General features: G+C 37.7%; 7 protein-coding genes across 7 annotated transcripts; 5 read left to right on the plus strand and 2 right to left on the minus strand.

Moving 5' to 3' along the window:
- Positions 1-579: 579 nt before the first annotated feature.
- On the plus strand, positions 580-4650 carry SNT1 (Snt1p; the record flags this gene model as incomplete). Its single annotated transcript, XM_449131.1, has 1 exon — positions 580-4650. One exon carries the CDS (start codon positions 580-582, stop codon positions 4648-4650), a length of 4071 nt encoding a protein of 1356 aa, XP_449131.1.
- Positions 4651-5437: 787 nt separating this feature from the next.
- Positions 5438-6493, plus strand: ELO2 (fatty acid elongase ELO2; the record flags this gene model as incomplete). The annotated part of the gene is made up of 1 exon (XM_449132.1): positions 5438-6493. One exon carries the CDS (start codon positions 5438-5440, stop codon positions 6491-6493), a length of 1056 nt encoding a protein of 351 aa, XP_449132.1.
- Positions 6494-6946: 453 nt separating this feature from the next.
- Positions 6947-8167, minus strand: RRP43 (exosome non-catalytic core subunit RRP43; the record flags this gene model as incomplete). The annotated part of the gene is made up of 1 exon (XM_449133.1): positions 6947-8167. The coding sequence occupies one exon, from the start codon at positions 8165-8167 to the stop codon at positions 6947-6949; it is 1221 nt and encodes a 406-aa protein (XP_449133.1).
- Positions 8168-8514: 347 nt separating this feature from the next.
- Positions 8515-9516, plus strand: RBK1 (putative ribokinase; the record flags this gene model as incomplete). Its single annotated transcript, XM_449134.1, has 1 exon — positions 8515-9516. The coding sequence occupies one exon, from the start codon at positions 8515-8517 to the stop codon at positions 9514-9516; it is 1002 nt and encodes a 333-aa protein (XP_449134.1).
- Positions 9517-9699: 183 nt separating this feature from the next.
- On the minus strand, positions 9700-12288 carry SSL2 (TFIIH/NER complex ATPase/helicase subunit SSL2; the record flags this gene model as incomplete). The annotated part of the gene is made up of 1 exon (XM_449135.1): positions 9700-12288. The coding sequence occupies one exon, from the start codon at positions 12286-12288 to the stop codon at positions 9700-9702; it is 2589 nt and encodes an 862-aa protein (XP_449135.1).
- A 395-nt stretch (positions 12289-12683) lies between these two features.
- Positions 12684-14264, plus strand: CCT2 (chaperonin-containing T-complex subunit CCT2; the record flags this gene model as incomplete). The annotated part of the gene is made up of 1 exon (XM_449136.1): positions 12684-14264. One exon carries the CDS (start codon positions 12684-12686, stop codon positions 14262-14264), a length of 1581 nt encoding a protein of 526 aa, XP_449136.1.
- Positions 14265-15253: 989 nt separating this feature from the next.
- Positions 15254-17755, plus strand: AXL2 (Axl2p; the record flags this gene model as incomplete). The annotated part of the gene is made up of 1 exon (XM_449137.1): positions 15254-17755. The coding sequence occupies one exon, from the start codon at positions 15254-15256 to the stop codon at positions 17753-17755; it is 2502 nt and encodes an 833-aa protein (XP_449137.1).
- Positions 17756-17956: the final 201 nt, after the last annotated feature.

The following is a 17956-nucleotide window of genomic DNA, read 5'->3' on the forward strand; positions in this document are numbered from 1 at the left end:
ATTCAGAAAATAGGAAAACAATCTCAATAATCATATTTCTTCCTCTTGTACAACCTTTAATGAAGAAAACTTTGGATCCTCCAAATGACAGTATAACATTATACAGATAATAGAAAACGCATTGCTTATACTTCAACAAGCTCCCCATCCTGCACTTTATTGGTTATTAATTTTTTTGTCTTTCCAGTTTAGCAACTCAAAAAATTCAAGCTATCTAACAGGAATCTGAACGTGAAATATCGACAAGTGCAACATATTCGGATAGGTAAGGTCAAATATACATACCTGGTGAACAAGCATTCAGCAGGGGAACTTATTTTTTTTGTATCCGTATCTATTGGAGATAAGACGCAAAGATAAGTAAATATTTTCATTTTGGGCTTTCTTCCAATCTTTCCTACTGGCACGATTATACATTGTTAACCAATTTTGCAATTCATAGTGTGTTAAGTTCTATGTTTAAGAGGAAAAGTTGTATTATACCAAGTGACACCCGGGGCTATTGATCCAAGACATTAAGATAATATAAATCTTGAAAGCGAAGAAAATATTTGAATAAGAATTACATAACAAGAGAAAATGGGCTATCCACCTTCTGCCCGGCGAATGGGTGATAGTAAAAGGTATTATTACTCCAATAATCCAAATAGGCGACATTCCTCCCAAATGGCTTATCCGAAGAAGCCATACCAGGGGGGGCAACCTTCTAGAGAAAACCCGTATTCCCACGAAAGTAATACACATGGATCAATGATTGATAGAACAGGAACTCCAACTATGCCAAGTGGACATAATGCTAATACTTCCTCACCATCAACACCGACTCAGAGTCAAAATCAAACTCAAAGTGCACATCAAAACGATGTACCGAGAACGTCAAGATATGATCCCTCTCCCATCCAAAGATCATCTTCGGCCCCTCATAGACCCACAGGCTTGGTATCAAGAAAATCAACCAGCCGTTACAACTCCAGCATAGATTATCCTAGTGCGACAAGCCCGCATAAGAGCGAGATTGCTGATATCCCAAGATCCCGATATTCTGGAAGCTCTCTGAGCAGATACAACTCTCACACAAATCCTGCGCCAACTGTTGCACAGTCAATCAAAAACGGAGTAAGCAGTCCTGCAAGTAATAACAAACCATTATTGATGAACAAATCCCCTAGAACTAGCGAATCAAGTGTTTTTGGTAATGAGTATTCAATGTCAAGTTATAGGTCGCCAAATTCAAATAATCCTTCTAGTAATACCTCATATTTTACTAGAGCTAATAAATGGAGAATGGGCTCAAATCCAGATTTGAAAAACGAACATGAACATCCATCTATGAACAGACAACCTTTAACAGCACCTAGTAATCCATCAACAAGAAATAAATTTTGGAAGCATTCTACACCAAAATACCCATCAACTGTATCACCTCAAACCAAATTCAGTGAATCATTTCATAGCCAAAGACACGATAGCAATTCATCGATCAACATGAATTATGACAAGCATCGCCCAAGTTTTAGCGAGTATCAAGAAAATGAAAAGAAATGGGGTGGTAAATCTGCAAATAGCCAACATGAGGAACACGAGAAAGATGACGAGACGAGATCACCTTTAGGATCTCCAAACCCTCATTCCCTTGGTTCTAGTTTGATTAACTCTGTATCACAAACAACCAGAGAAACAGAGGCGCAATTGTTGAAAGATTTAAGAGAAAAAGAAGGCCGTGTAAAAAAAGTTCGCTCTACATCAATAAATAAACCATCCCAAAACATTCTACATAAAGCAGTTGCCACCAATAATGGTGAAAGTACGTTGTGGACCTCTGTGGATAAAAACGAAAACTCAATGAAGGACAATATTATGGAAGACACAGGTATACCCGACGTTGCGAATAGAGAAACAACGATTAATGAGTTTGATGACCCTGACGGCGACGACGATGATAATAATGATACAAATGACATCCAGGATGAAGACGATGAAGGAGAAGCAGATGAAGATGACAGACTTGCCGATATTAGCAACACTGTTTTTACTGAAATGAGACCTTCAGATATGCTTGATTATGAGTATATTTATGATCCTACTGAACTACAAACGAACTTCTCAAATATTAAGATTAAGAATGAGCCTGATCATTACACAATACCTTTGAAACCAATCAACGAGTATATTTTTCCAATGAATAGAGTTGAAACAAAATTATGGCAGTTAAAAAATAAGAGTAGAGAGGAGATTGTCAAGAAACAAAAATACTTACTGAAGAAACCTCTGAGAGAGTTTAAAGCTTATCCATTCTGGAAGAGAAACCTTTTAGTTCATGAACAAGCAATCCGAGGAGAACTTGCTAACACGATAGGTGAACTAGTGCAACTAAACAGGTACAAAGAACTGATGATGAAGAAAATGTGCTTTCAGACATTACAAGATTGGAAGGATAAATGTGGACAGATGTCAAAAATTAGCGAATCACTGAGAAGTAAGGAAATTGAATATCAAGAGAAGCTGGAGAGGGAAAATCAAGAAAGAGAGGAGCAAGAAAAGATAGCTGAAGAGAAAAGACGCCATAATAATAGTTCCAGGCGTAGAAATAGAGCAGATTTTGTCGATGATGCAGAAATGGAAACTGTACTTCTGCAAATTGATCCTGACTACAAATTTCATCAAGCAGCAGCTGTAATTCCTAAAATGATAACAGATCCACTTAAAAGAAGTAGCTACAAGTTTTGTGATCTCAATAATTTAGAGACAGATAAGGATAAATGGGCATCAAGGGTATTATTAGATGGTATTGATAACTTTACACCAAATGAACACGAACTTTTTGTTGAAGGATACTTAATGAACCCAAAGAAGTTTAGTAGAATATCAAATTTTATGGGAGGGCTAAGAACTCCTGAGGAATGTGTACTCCATTATTATAGAACAAAGAGAACAGTTGATTACAAATCCCTAGTGAATGAAAGAAACAAGAAGAGGAAGGGTATAACATCCAAAAAGAAGAAAAAGAAGGAACGTAGCAGTGAAGCAGAACTAGAGCTAGATACAGAGCAATCAACTGACGTGAAAGAAGTCACAACTGAACATGCCGCGGAGGTTAGTAATATTGGTGATAGCCAACAACAAATCGAGATAACAAAAACTGATGAAACTGATTATGTGGAAGTAGGTGTAGTACGCGAACCCATAGAGGATGATAACATTGCTGTAGATACAGAAGTTATCATCCCCACCGAATCCAAACATGAACCTGAGAACACTAATGTTAAACCTGACCACCATTCACCCGAACCGCCTGTGCAAGACTCATTAGTAGAACCTGTACAGCCCACACAGGAGATTTCTCAAGAAGTAGTACATAATGTGAAACCCTCAAATGATACTTATGAATCTAACCCACTGCAACATAATGATGCTATTACAGAACATACTGGCGACTTCACAACAATTTTGCCAAGACCAAGTCCAAATATGAGTCCAGTTGACCTTGGTTTTGAAGACGGAGGTCTGAGAAAGAAACAAAAGCAGTCTCATGACCATCGGACGAGTTACTGGAGTGTTAAAGAGACACAAGCCTTTCCAGATCTGCTGAATGAATTCGGTTCACAATGGTCTCTAATATCCCAAAAGCTAGCCACTAAATCAACAACAATGGTCAGAAATTACTACCAAAGGAATGCTGCTCAATTTGGATGGAAGTCAATTGTGGAAGAAGCCGATGCTAAACGTAATGCCAAAAGTTCTGGCTTGGTTCAACAATCCCAAATATTGTTACCACCAGAACCACCTGTTTTTAACATAGTTAATGGAATCCCTCCACAAACAAGACCTGCAATGAATTACTTCGGCACCCAAGTTAAGTCAGAGACTGGCCAATTATACTCAGGCATCACTGCCCAACCTTTCAATGCTGAGAATACCAAGGATGCGTTCTCAACTGTCACAACTCCTACCAGCACGCTACCTCCACCCAGACTTCCAACAATTCAATTTCAAGGTAACACAGAGGGTCCTATTGGCCATATAGCTCAAATGTCTACAAAACCTATCAATGGAACTGCAGGTGGAACACCAGGGCAAGATATTAAAGCTGAGGAGTCCTCCAATATCAGTGCTAGAACAGAAGATCACAGGCATAATTCGATTAACAGCTTACTGAATGCCTCTCCTGACAACAGACCTAATATAATACCAAGACCTCATGATGATTCACGTACATCTACAACTATTAGATCAAGCTCTATTTCCTCATTACTGAACCCTGACAGTGGCCAACCCCCTCCAAAAGCTACAATAAGCCATAAAGCTGTAAGCATAAGTCCTCCACCAATCCAAAAATTTGTTGGAAGTACAATTAATGGCACAGTTAGCACTAGTGTACCAACTCCTAGAATATTTTCAGAAGGGAACTTGAAACTTCATCAATTACCTCCAATGACCACCACTGTTTCCCCTACTTTATCTAATGATTCACCCACTATAGGCCAGCATCCACAACTAATACGTAACGGTCAAGCTGTGGATAGAAGTCTTCAAAATAATAGTTTACCACCAATTAATTTTGCCAATGACCCATTGGCAGCACTAGCTGCTATTGCTTCAGCACCGGAAACAGTATCCTCGTTCATTTCAAAGGACAAAGAGCAACAATAATAGTAAACGTCATGTTGCTCATATGAATTCACATGCTAGATTATTTTTGAAGTAAAATTTTTTACATGAGACATTTCTAACCTTGTTTTTATGATTTTTATTCAGTTACTTCTTAGCTATAAACAATCTATGTTAATATAGACTTTCCAGGAGGAAAAATATGTAATATTAATAGGTACTTGATAATGTTCTACCCAAATGACAAGTCTTCTGTCGAAACCACTACAATACATAATAAGGAAAATGTAGTCATCCTGGCATGATTGAAAATAAGTTGATTCGCCCCTCCCTTGCTCAATGACACATCATATACCGGCGACGTCAATTGAACATGTGAAATATGCTATACTGCTAGGTAGTTTAAATCGGCTTTTATTACCGTTCTTAATAAAAATCCGGCACCTAACAGATAAAAATTCGCGTTTCCCTCATCGCAAAAGGCAAACTTGTGAAAAATTTTGGTTTCGCCAAAACAAAAATTATATAAAATCGTTACGAGTTCAATTGAAGCTAATTATCGTCCTTTTGAAGTATCTATTCACCAACGTATAAGGACTGTATAACTAATAGATTACCAATACTTAGACCCCTGTTGTTAATTCAATATCTCAGCGCGGTGCTAATTTCTGAATTTAAATCCGACACTCGCTACTTATTTTCCAACTTTTTAAATAAGGTTTTGGAAATCATTCTCCAATTATAAAGAGTAATTGTACGCTACGCAACCAGCATATCCTTTGCTGTAATTTCACTGATCAATAAGAACTGATAATCACTTATAAGTACTATGACTACCATTATTCCACTACTAAAGCAATACTCAGCACCAGTTTTCGAACGTTATCCGGTGTTACACAATTATGTACCCACTGTGGAGAAGCCCTTTTTCAACATCAACTTATGGGAAAACTTCGACCATTTTGTAACCCTAGCAACTAATGGCAAATTTATTCCAAGCGAATTCCAATTTGTCGCTGGTGAACTTCCTCTAAGTGAGCTACAACCAGTACTTATCGCTATTGCTACTTACTACATCGTCATCTTTGGTGGTAAGTTTGTACTAAGTTACTCCAAACCGTTCAAGTTGAACGGTTTGTTCCAATTGCATAACTTGTTTCTAACTACCATCTCATTAACATTGCTGGTTTTGATGGTAGAGCAATTGACTCCAATGATCTACCATCACGGTTTATTCTATGCCATCTGTAACGAAGGTGCCTGGACACAACCCATGGTTACTTTGTACTACATGAACTACATTGTTAAGTTTATTGAGTTTATTGACACCCTCTTCTTGGTTCTAAAACACAAGAAATTGACCTTTTTGCACACATACCATCATGGTGCCACAGCTTTGTTATGCTATACTCAATTGGTAGGTACTACCTCCATCTCTTGGGTGCCAATTTCTTTGAATCTGGGTGTTCACGTTGTTATGTACTGGTATTATTTCTTAGCCGCTAGAGGAATTAGAGTCTGGTGGAAGGAATGGGTCACTAGATTCCAGATCATCCAATTCATTTTGGATATTGGTTTTATCTACTTTGCAGTATACCAGAAAGCTACCCACTTATACTTCCCAACTCTGCCACATTGTGGTGAATGTGTTGGTTCTACAACCGCTACTTTTGCTGGGTGTGCCATCATCTCATCTTACTTGGTCTTATTCATCTCATTTTACATCAATGTCTACAAGCGTAAGGGTTCCAAGGCAAGCAGAGTGGTCAAAAGGGTTCACGGTGGTGTTGCCGCTAAGGTCAATGAGTACGTTAATGTTGATCTACAGAATGTCTCTACTCCATCCCCTTCACCAGTTGCCAAAGATAGAAGAAGAAAGAGATAAGCTCGTTGAGGTCAAGTGATAACCTCTTTTTCTCTTATACTCGGAGTTTGCATCTAAGATCAGAGTAAATTTTTACAATCAATGATCATATTTTAAAAATTATTTATGAACACTCTTTTTACTAGTTATATGAAATTGTTTGCATTTGGTCTCAGTAATAATCCTTTCAATAGACCTATTCACATGTTGGGATAAAAAAATAAAAAAGACTACTAAACAAGAAAATATCACTTAATAGCCAATAAATATGTAAAATATCACAACAGATACCTGCTGTATAGTTATCAATTAACTGTTTTCAACTAAATCGTTATTTTTAAGTAATCCTCTGCCTTACTATGACCATAGCACGAACAGACTTCCAAGAGTGACAATAGTAAAGAGAATATTGTTACAGCTATGCTCTCAGTAGACTATACAATATGAATTACAAGTTAAATAACCCTCTACTTACTAATTTCTCAAACATTTCCTAGATAAATCAGATGATCTCTCATTTGCTAATGTGAGACAATTCCTTATCAATTCTGGTGTAATAATAGCGCCACCTCCGTTTATTGAAAAATGACACATCTTCCCTTGCTCGTCAGTCAAAATATTGACAGTGCTATTAATTGTTGCCTCTTCTGCTTCAGTATCTATATCTGCCAAAAGAACCGTCTCAGGCTCAGGCCTGACCACATCCATTTCAACATCTGTTGCATCTGTCCCATCCGGAGTAGCAGAATTTTCAGAGCTCTCTTCACCATTTAGAATTTGTTCTTCTGGATTCAGTTCAATAATACCAAAATTTGATGAATATGCAATCCTTTCTTTCTTAATAACTAGATCAGAATATCTCTTAGGATCAGCAAAAATTTCATAAGTTTCCTTAACTGTAGTGCTTCTACCTTTAGTTCTGATACTGACCCTTAAGTCGGTTGCTTTCTCGTCTATAAATGTCATTGGAAGCTTTGTAGATTGTAAAGCATAAATTAAAGAATTCCAACAAAGATCGAACACTGGACCAGTTCTACCAAACACGGTTATTTTTGCATATAAAACATAGGACCATTTCTTTTTTATCTGTACTACGTTGCTCATTTCATCATCATTTACATTTCCATCTGGGTAAGTTATAGTACTAATACCATTTTCATCTGTCGATCTTACACCTGGTTTAACCTTCAATGAACTCTTCGGTAGCACTCTTGAATACAGTAGTGATTGATAAAGTTTCTGAGATATAGTCATTTCTTCATCAGTACATGCACCTACTCTACCTCTTTCAACTTCAACCACAGGATATATAGAGGTATAGTTACTCAAAGAATCAGCGGGTGCATCCTCCAAATGCAAGAGCTCTTGCTCACCTATGTCTAAATCCCCAAACTCGTTATTATATGCATCTTCAATAATACCACCTGTTATCGTAGTAATAACCATGGTATTGCCACTCTTAAGCACATTTGAACCAAGAATCCCATTGCTAGTATCGTTGGCATCAAATTGACACTGCTCGGAGTATCTTGATAAGGTTTCTTCATTTATCTGCACGTCTCGAAATTCATCAAATTTACGTAAACTTGGTCGAATTCCCAAAGATAAATGTCTTTGTAATGTTAGATCAGGAGATATACGAGCCAGTACCTCAGGTGGAAAAGAAACAGGATGCACACTAATTGTTTCAGTCATTCTGTACCAATGTTCAAGTTTACCAGTGGTTTCCAATTAGTTGTACAGCGTATAAATTGAGGGTATATTTTCAATAAAATGTATAAAGCTTTATTATCTTATTCTGGGTTTAACAGTCAGCCAGTAGAAAACTATTCTGCAATAAGAAGTATTTCATTTGAAAAATTGCGATGAGCTCATCGCATTAAATTTTCAATGAGTGAAAAAGTGTTCGTACGGTATTTCAAAGTGAAACAAATATAAATGATGTTAAAGTAATAGAAACATAGTAAGTCTATTGACCAAGTGGTTTAAATTTGTAAAGTAAATAATAGCATATTAGTTCTCTAAATAAAAATACTTTGAATATGGGTATTACTGTTATTGGTTCTTTGAACTACGATTTAGTGACCTATACTGACAAAGTTCCGGATGGAGGGGAAACAATACGTGCAAATTCGTTCGAGACTCATACAGGAGGTAAGGGTTGCAATCAATGTATAGCTATTGCCAGATTGAAAAACCCTCAAGACAATTATACTGTCCGAATGGTAGGAAGTGTTGGTAATGATGCCTTTGGTGCTCAATTACTGGATACATTGAGAAGAGATGGTGTTGATGTTGACCAAGTCAAGGTGTTAGAAGGTGTCAGCACTGGTACAGCTACAATATTGGTGGAAGAGAAACTTGGTGGCCAAAATAGAATTTTGATTGTTAAAGGGGCCAATGGCGAAAGTAAATATAGTAGCCAACAATTGAAGGATATGTTCAAAGAAACAAAAGAAAAGGAGTATGTGGTATTCCAACAAGAAATTCCTAATGCCGATTGTGTGATGAAATGGATTCATGATAATATTAGCAACTCTGTAATTGTATTCAATCCTTCACCATTTCAACCTATTGCAAAAGCACATTGGAATGCTGTTGACGTTTTAGTGGTTAATGAGATTGAAGCTCTTCAAGTAATAGAAGATGCAGAAGGACCTGAGAAAGTCAAAGAGTACAAAGAGATGATTAATGATAATTTTATTAGCACTTACAAAAATATAGCTATTCGCTTAAAGAGTCAATATGTAAATCCAGAAGGAAAGAGGGCAGTAATTATTACCCTGGGTTCGAAAGGTGTTCTATACGTATCTAAACAAAACCCAGAAGTCGGTTACATGGATGCAATACATGATGTAAAAGTAGTTGATAGTACTGGTGCAGGTGATACCTTTTTGGGTGCTCTAGTAACCCAACTTTATGAAGGAAAACCATTGTCAGAAGCTATCAAGTTTGCCACTTTTAGTAGTTCGTTGGCAATTCAAAAAAACGGTGCTGCTGAGAGTATTCCAAAGCATAATGATGTGAAGGCTGTATTATCGTAAAAGAAGTCAACGCATGTCAACATAATTTTTATGAAAGATAGCTGGATTATTCAATCTTTTAATGATTTTTTTTTTTTTTTTTAGTTTGATTCTTAGTAACTTTTTTTTTGAGTTTTATGATATTTAAATGTGCATCGGTTTAACCAAAAAAATTGATGTGTAATCTGAGATAATGCAACATCATTATCGCTTTAAATTCTTATAATACATTTTTCTAATTAATGGATGATGTTCCTTAAGATCTTTTGCCTTAGTGCTATATTCCATATATGCCATATCTTCACCACCTGCAAGGCCTGCCAGAGACCCCTCTCCTCTCATCGCCTTTGATCTCGCTTTCTTATACAAGCTACCACCACGACCAATGGAATTGTCGGCATCATCGCCAATCTCAATACCAGCAGCTTCTTCATTCTTCAACAAAACCTCCTGTAGTAGTTCCCTACGTTCTCTAGCCGATGCATATGCAAGATTTGGTAAGTTTTCCATTCCATGTAAGTGAGTAATAACTTTGAATGCATAACCTTGATCAACTAAAAAGGCCTGCCTTTTGGTTGAATAGTACATTTCTTGGGTATCTTTTGAAACTAATGAATAGAAAAATGCGTTAAAACCTTCATCATTACGTCTTTTAGCACGCAAAATTCTACCTAGACGTTGAGCTTCTTGACGACGGGAACCATAATGAGATGATATTTGAATCAAACATGTTGCTTCTGGCAAATCGATTGATGTGTCACCAACTTTAGATAAGAAAATTGTATTAATCTGATCATTGTATTGAAAGTTTTGAAGAATATTCATACGCTCTTGTTGAGGTGTCGAACCAAAAATAAACGGTTTCCCTAATTTTAACGCATATTCTTGAAGCGCATAAACATTATCAGAAAAAACAATAATTTTGTCACCTCTTCTCTCATGATATTGAATCAAAAATTGACATGCCTGGAATTTTGTGGGATTCATGATATACAATAACATTCTTTTTCTTGCAGTTTCACGTAAATACTCTTGATAGAATTCTGCTGTCATTGGACACCATACCTCAGCACATTGCACATTTGCGATATGTCCCTTTTGTGATAGTTCCATCCAGTTGGCCTCATATAACTTAGGTCCAATCAAAAAGTTCAAATCACTAATCTTATCATCTTCTCTGACCAATGTTGCAGTCAAACCTAATTTTGCGTGTGCTGCGATTGTTGAAACCACTCTACGGAACATAGCTGCGGGAACGACATGAACTTCATCTAAGATAATAAAGCCCCATTCTCTACCTGTTAAGAAATCCATAACTTTTTGAGAGTCATGGGATCTGTTTCTTGTATTTGCAACCATAGAGTAGGTGGAAACAACTAGACCAGATTCTGTTTGAAACATTTCCTTGTTGTCAGAAGTGAAAACTGCACAATTTTCAGGTTGTAATGTACACCATTGCAAAAATTGTTGTCTCCATTGCATAACCGAAACAGATGATGTACAAAGGACAATAACAGATTTCTTGATAGTACAAGCAGCAGTGATACCCACAAGTGTTTTACCTGCACCACACGGTAGCACAATAATTCCACTTCTTGCACGACCGTTACCAAACATTTTACTTAACGATTTTTCCTGATACGGTCTAATTTGTGTTGATGGTTTCAAATCAATTTCTAGATCTGGGTTTCTATTATCATTTCTGAAATCATATTCTTCTAAGACGGGGTAATCAATTTCTTGACATCTTCTTTTAACAATTTCAACCGAGCTATTTGCAATTTCAAATGAATGCACGGCGTCTATATCATCTTCATTCTCTTCATCTTCCTCCCCGTTTGCACCTTCTCCAACAACAGCAGAAAACATGGCTTCTACATCATTAGGATTTATACTACTTTTATCCACTGACGATGTACCTGTACCTTTATTACCATCTACTTGTGCTTGATGTTCACCATCTATACGAAGTGGGCCAATTATGGGATCTCTTAACAGCATTTTTAGAATGTCAGCTTGTGTTGTCTCCACAAAATATCTGTTATGTTTGATGACCAGCTTCACTTTACCATATGAGATGGTGGCTCCTTTTATGAAATTTATAATAGATTGGGCAACTGGAACTTTCGAAAGTCTATCCAAAACTGATATGATGTCATCAGTTTCCAAACCTACAGAAACTGCAGCATAAAGAGAGTATGCAGTAATTTTATACTCATGAATATGAGAAGGTCTACTGATAGGCTCTGCAATTGTGACCAAAAAGTCTTGTGCTTGTTCCGCCAAGGGTGAGAAACTCTCCAATATTATTCTACCATCGCTTGGGGAGATCCAAATTGGTCTTGAGGCGTGATCTGGCTTTAACTTCAAGTAGCTAAAATCATGTGTCCTAAACATTGCTGAGACCGAATCAGGGACAAAGTCAGCAGGAATATCATTATCTGCATCAGCCATCAAATCCCTATCTTTCATCTTATCGTAACTGGCAGTTCCAATCTTCGACTTAGCTGCTGCACCTTTCTTTCTACCACGAGGCTTCTCTGTAAGTCTCACAGTACTCATTACTTTCTCCTCTGGCTCATCGTTACCTTTACTGGTCATGTCCTTAGTCAGTTTATCATCTTCATTAAGATCATAGTCTTCATCAGGTTCATTCTCATCTGTAGCAGCGGATTCATCGTCACTAGAGAAGAATCCCTCCATCATTGGAACAACTCTTCTAGGCTTGGCAACTACCTGCTCCTCGTCATCTTCTTCATCAGGTCTATGAACATGCTTTTCAGTATCAGTCATCTTCTGTTACCCTAATGGTATTACCTGTACGTTACACTAAAGGAAAGCTAATACCAGTGAACTTCTCTCCCAACCCAAAAAGATCAGTATCCAGTCGGTGGCGGCAACACTTTCTTGACAGTGAATCAAGAAATAAAGTTGTTCCTTCGAGCTCATCTCTTATATAATTTCCTAATTTCCAGTACAGAGATTGGAATCACACTACACGCCCGCATTGTGGCAAAAAGCTTCCTTCGTCCAAAAATTTTCACTGAAATCACAAAATAACAAGCAAGTTCGATGCCTTTCAAGCTATTTATTAGGAATCTGATACAAGAACTGGGTGTGTTATAATTGCCAACTGTGCCAATTCTTTAAATTTACCGGTGTTAGGAACAATCCAAACATATTAAAGAATGAGTGTCCAAATTTTTGGCGATCAGGTTACCGAAGAGCGTGCTGAAAATGCACGTATGTCAGCCTTTGTTGGTGCCATTGCAGTTGGTGACTTAGTGAAGAGTACATTGGGTCCTAAAGGTATGGACAAGCTGTTACAGAGTGCCTCTAGTGAGAATTCACTTGTCACCAATGATGGTGCCACTATCTTGAAGTCTATTCCATTGGACAACCCTGCCGCAAAGGTGCTGGTTAACATCAGTAAAGTGCAAGATGATGAAGTTGGTGACGGTACTACTAGTGTCACTGTTCTAAGTGCAGAATTGCTGAGAGAAGCTGAAAAAATGATTGATCAGGCTAGAATCCATCCACAAACGATTATTGAGGGGTTCCGTATTGCTTCCGCTGCGGCACTGAAAGCATTGGACTCTGCTGCTGTGGATAACTCTAGCGATTCAGAGAAATTTCACTCCGACCTAGTTCACATAGCCAAGACAACTCTATCTTCTAAGATCTTGTCTCAGGACAAGGAATACTTCTCCAACATGGCGACGGATGCCATACTAAGACTAAAGGGTTCAACAAACTTAGAACATATCCAAATTATTAAGATTTTAGGTGGGAAGCTATCTGACTCATTCCTGGACTCAGGTTTCATCTTGCAGAAGAAATTTGGTAACAACCAGCCAAAGAGAGTTGAGAAAGCCAAGATATTACTTGCCAACACGGCACTAGATACAGACAAAGTTAAGATTTTCGGAACAAAATTTAAAGTTGACTCTACATCCAAATTAGCCCAATTGGAGAAAGCGGAGCGTGATAAGATGGCCAGCAAGATAAACAAGATCTCTAAATTTGGTATTAATACCTTCATAAACAGACAATTGATCTACGACTATCCAGAGCAACTTTTTACTGACATGAACATAAATTCCATTGAACACGCTGACTTTGAAGGTATTGAGAGATTGGCATTAGTCACTGGTGGTGAAGTAGTCTCTACATTCGACGATCCTGAGAAGTGCAAATTAGGTGAGTGTGATTTGATTGAAGAAGTTATTATTGGTGAAGAGACTTTCTTGAAGTTCAGTGGTTGTAAAGCGGGTGAAGCTTGTACCATTGTACTAAGAGGAGCTACTGACCAGGTGTTAGACGAGGCTGAAAGATCCCTGCATGATGCTTTATCAGTGCTATCTCAGACTACAAAGGAGACCCGTACCGTTTTGGGTGGTGGCTGTGCAGAAATGATTATGTCTAAAGCCGTAGATACCCAGGCCCAAAATGTTGACGGTAAGAAGGCACTAGCTGTAGAGGCATTTGCAAGAGCACTAAGACAACTACCAACCATCTTGGCTGACAACGCAGGCTTCGACAGTAGTGAGCTTGTGTCAAAACTAAGATCATCTATATACAACGGGATTTCCACGTCAGGCCTTGACCTTGACAACGGTACCATAGCAGACATGAGAGAACTAGGTATTGTGGAGAGTTACAAGCTGAAAAGAGCCGTCGTAAGCTCCGCTTCAGAAGCCGCAGAAGTGCTGCTGAGAGTCGACAACATCATCCGTGCAAAGCCAAGAACCGCTGATAGACATATGTAATTATAATTTCCGCTATATTTTCTCTCTCCCTCATTTATTAAAAGCATATAAATGTAGCTATAACATTTACTAATTAGGAAAGAAGTGATTTTTTTTTACCTGATATGTCAATCAGTTCTTTTCTTTTGCATAAAGACCATTTCTTATTCCTGTATACTACGTCATAGATCTATTTATAATGCTAATGCAGATCCAGTCAATGCGCGAAACTCACTTATGCGTACTACATAGCTACTGTAGTCCCCATTTCTATCATATCCACTAACACTTCCAGTTCGGGAGACCTGAGTGTCTTGTCCAACTACACAACGCGAAACAGGAACAGTTCATTTCAGTTCTTTTTTTGCACTCGATTTCTGGTTTTCGTTCTCTTTTTTTGAAAATTCACGAAATTTCCTACGCTTTTTCTCTGGCAAAAAACAGGAAAATTCCTATTTCCAATGGGGAGGTATTGGATTTTCATTCAATTTCCCTCGAAATTCTGGGTTCCTTTCGAATTTTCCACTACATTTTGGCAGTTTTAGCAGCAAACGAATAGCTAAAGGTTATGATATTTTCGTGTTGACAGTGTGTATGTTGCCTAGTTCTCACTATAGATACGCTGATATAGACCCTTTTCACATTTGGTCTTGAACTTTTCTAATCTAGGAAATTAGAACCACCAAATGCCAAAAATAGATGCATGGAAGTTCTAAATAGAACATACGGTCAACACCAAAAGTGAAAAGTGGTTGTTTATGCAATTGACTTATATGACTTGAGGTCTAAAAATAAATCAAATAAAAGGAAACAGCTTTTCTTGTCTCTTGGTAGATGTTTCTCTTCAACTCACCACACCACACAAGGTCCTTTTTACGCCTAAGATATCTACATTTTACACATCGATATAACCTCTATCCACGTTTTCGAATACTTTACTTTACTATAATCAATCTCACCGTTTTAGAAAACCCGCTTTTATCAGCAACTAAGATAGACCGGAAATCACAATGCAAACAATACAGCTCATATACCTCATATGTGCACTATTGGGCACAGCTCTTTGTGCGCCATACGAAGCCTACCCAATACCCAAACAGATACCGCCGGTAGCGAGGACGAACCAGCAGTTCGTGTTTCAGATATCTAATGATACATACAAATCTAATGTCAATGACCTTGTGCAGATAAGTTATCAGACATATGACCTGCCAAAATGGCTGACATTCAATACAGACAGCAGAACCATACAAGGACTGCCGCCTTCTGACCTCTTTAACGGCGACAACCAGGTTCAATATTTCAAATTCATCTTAGAAGGTACTGATGAGTCCGATAATAGCAAGCTCAATAACACATATCAGCTTGTTGTGACAAATAAACCAGCCATAACACTTTCGCCGAACTTTAATCTTCTGGCACTGCTGAAAAATAGCGGATACACTAATGGTAAAAATGGTCTCATTCTGACACCTAATCAGATATTTAATGTGACATTCGATAGATCAAATTTTGATAGTTCTGATGAGATAGTCGCATACTATGGCAGAACTGACCAGTACAATGCCCCTCTTCCTAACTGGGTTTTCTTCGATCCGGCCAATTTGAAATTCAGTGGTAGTGCTCCTGTGGTAAACTCACAAATAGCACCTCAAACTGCGTACGATCTAACGCTGATAGCTACAGACATCGATGGCTACGCAGGCATCGAGGTTCCTTTTGAATTAGTTATAGGTGCACACACACTGACTACCTCCATTCAAAATACTTTAGTGATTAATGTTACAGAGACTGGTAATATATCATACAAAGTGCCCTTAAATTATGTTTACTATGATGATGCTCCTATAACAACAAATAATCTAGGAAGTCTCAATCTTGTAAACAATCCGGCCTGGATTAGATTGAACAATGACACAATTGAAGGAACTGTACCACAGGACATGATCAAATCTGCCAATGGCCCTATTGGTAATTTCTCAGTTGTTATATATGATATTAATGGAGATGTTATCTATCTAAACTTCGAAGTCGAGGCAACAACAAAGTTATTTGCTACTTCATCCTTGCCAAATCTAAATGCTACTAGAGGTGAATGGTTCTACTATAATTTCTTACCTTCACAATTTACTGACTTCGATAACACCAATGTTAGTGTAAAATATGAGGGTGACACTGATCATGACTGGTTGAACTTTGTTTCGAGCAACCTAACTCTCATGGGAAGGGTTCCTCAGAACTTCCAACGACTAACCATTGATTTAGTGGCTCAGAAAAATTCATTATCACAACAATTACCATTCACCATCATTGGAATGGATAAGTTAACTACCAACCACACAAATATAACAACATCAGCCAATGCTACCAATTCATCTACGCTGTACAGTTCAACTAGAACATCAGCAACACATTCTAAGACTAGTGATGTAGAAGTGACTTCTACATCAACCGAATCCAGTTCAGCAGTAGCACCTTTGTCTAAAGCTTCTAAAAAACATTCTACTAAGACAGCGGCAATTGCTTGTGGTGTTGCTATTCCTGTTGCAGTAATAATATTAGTTGTCCTGGCATTTTTATTCTACAGATCCAAGAAGAAAACCGAGCCAAAGGATGAAGAAAAGACACCAAATATTAGTCCACCAAACCCATATAATCCTGCTAATAATCCAAACAAGGCAGCTACATCATTGGAGAATCCTTTTGAGGATGATAGTGATGCCGATTCTGCTAAGAGAAGGCTAGACATGCTAAACGCTCTAAAACTCGATGATGCTTCAACTACTGATTCAGATACCTCCACTATGGATGAAAAGCGCAGCAATAAGTCTGATATATTTTATGATACCAATAACACTAATAGTAGAGACCTCCTGTTAGAACATAAAGACACAAATAGTACCTTCTTTGAGCCTAACATCAGATCGTCTTCCGTTTACGTGGACAGCATTCCTGCACACAAGAAGTCCTGGAGATATACTTTGGCTTCAGCTAGATCTAGCCACCAACCAGGAAACATTAGAGACAGTTACAGCTCTTTGAATACTGTTTCAACAGCAGAGTTGATGAATACCACAATTTCTGATGAAGCTGATATCCCTAAAGACCCCAGAAAATCTACTCTCGGTTTAAGAGATTCTGTTTTCTTGGATATGGGTAGTAAGAAAAAAGGCAATTTAACATCTTCACAAGGCAATAGTTTTTCTAGTCAAATGCTGTCCGAGAGCAGTGGTCACTCTAGTCAAAATATACCTCATGATACTAGTATGAGAACTTTTGAGAGACCAATATTAGAGGAAGAGGCCAGTGACAAGCATACACCGGGTACTGTGTCAAGCTCTTCCACAGATGACTTTGTCCCTGTGAAAAACGGTACATCGTATGAATGGGTGTCAAAGAATAGTCCAAATAGAAAACCAAGCGTTAAAAGATTTGTTGACATTTCTAACAGCAGTAATATCAATGTAAGCCAGGCAGGTAATTTTGAAGGACATAGCCCAGAACATATTTGATACTGGATGCAGAAACAGATAATAATCAAAAGTTGTCATTAATACTAATTTTGTTAGTATAGCATATCTTAATTGTAACCATATAGGGCGGGTCCCTAACAATTAAGGATTGTAGCCAGCTTTTATTATAAAACAAAAAGCAATATTGACCTTCCAACAGCTCTTAATATACCAATATGAATTTTATCTTAGTTATAGAAT

Source organism: Nakaseomyces glabratus, chromosome L (genome assembly GCF_010111755.1).
Source record: "Nakaseomyces glabratus chromosome L, complete sequence".
Classification (NCBI taxonomy): Eukaryota; Fungi; Ascomycota; class Saccharomycetes; order Saccharomycetales; family Saccharomycetaceae; genus Nakaseomyces; species Nakaseomyces glabratus.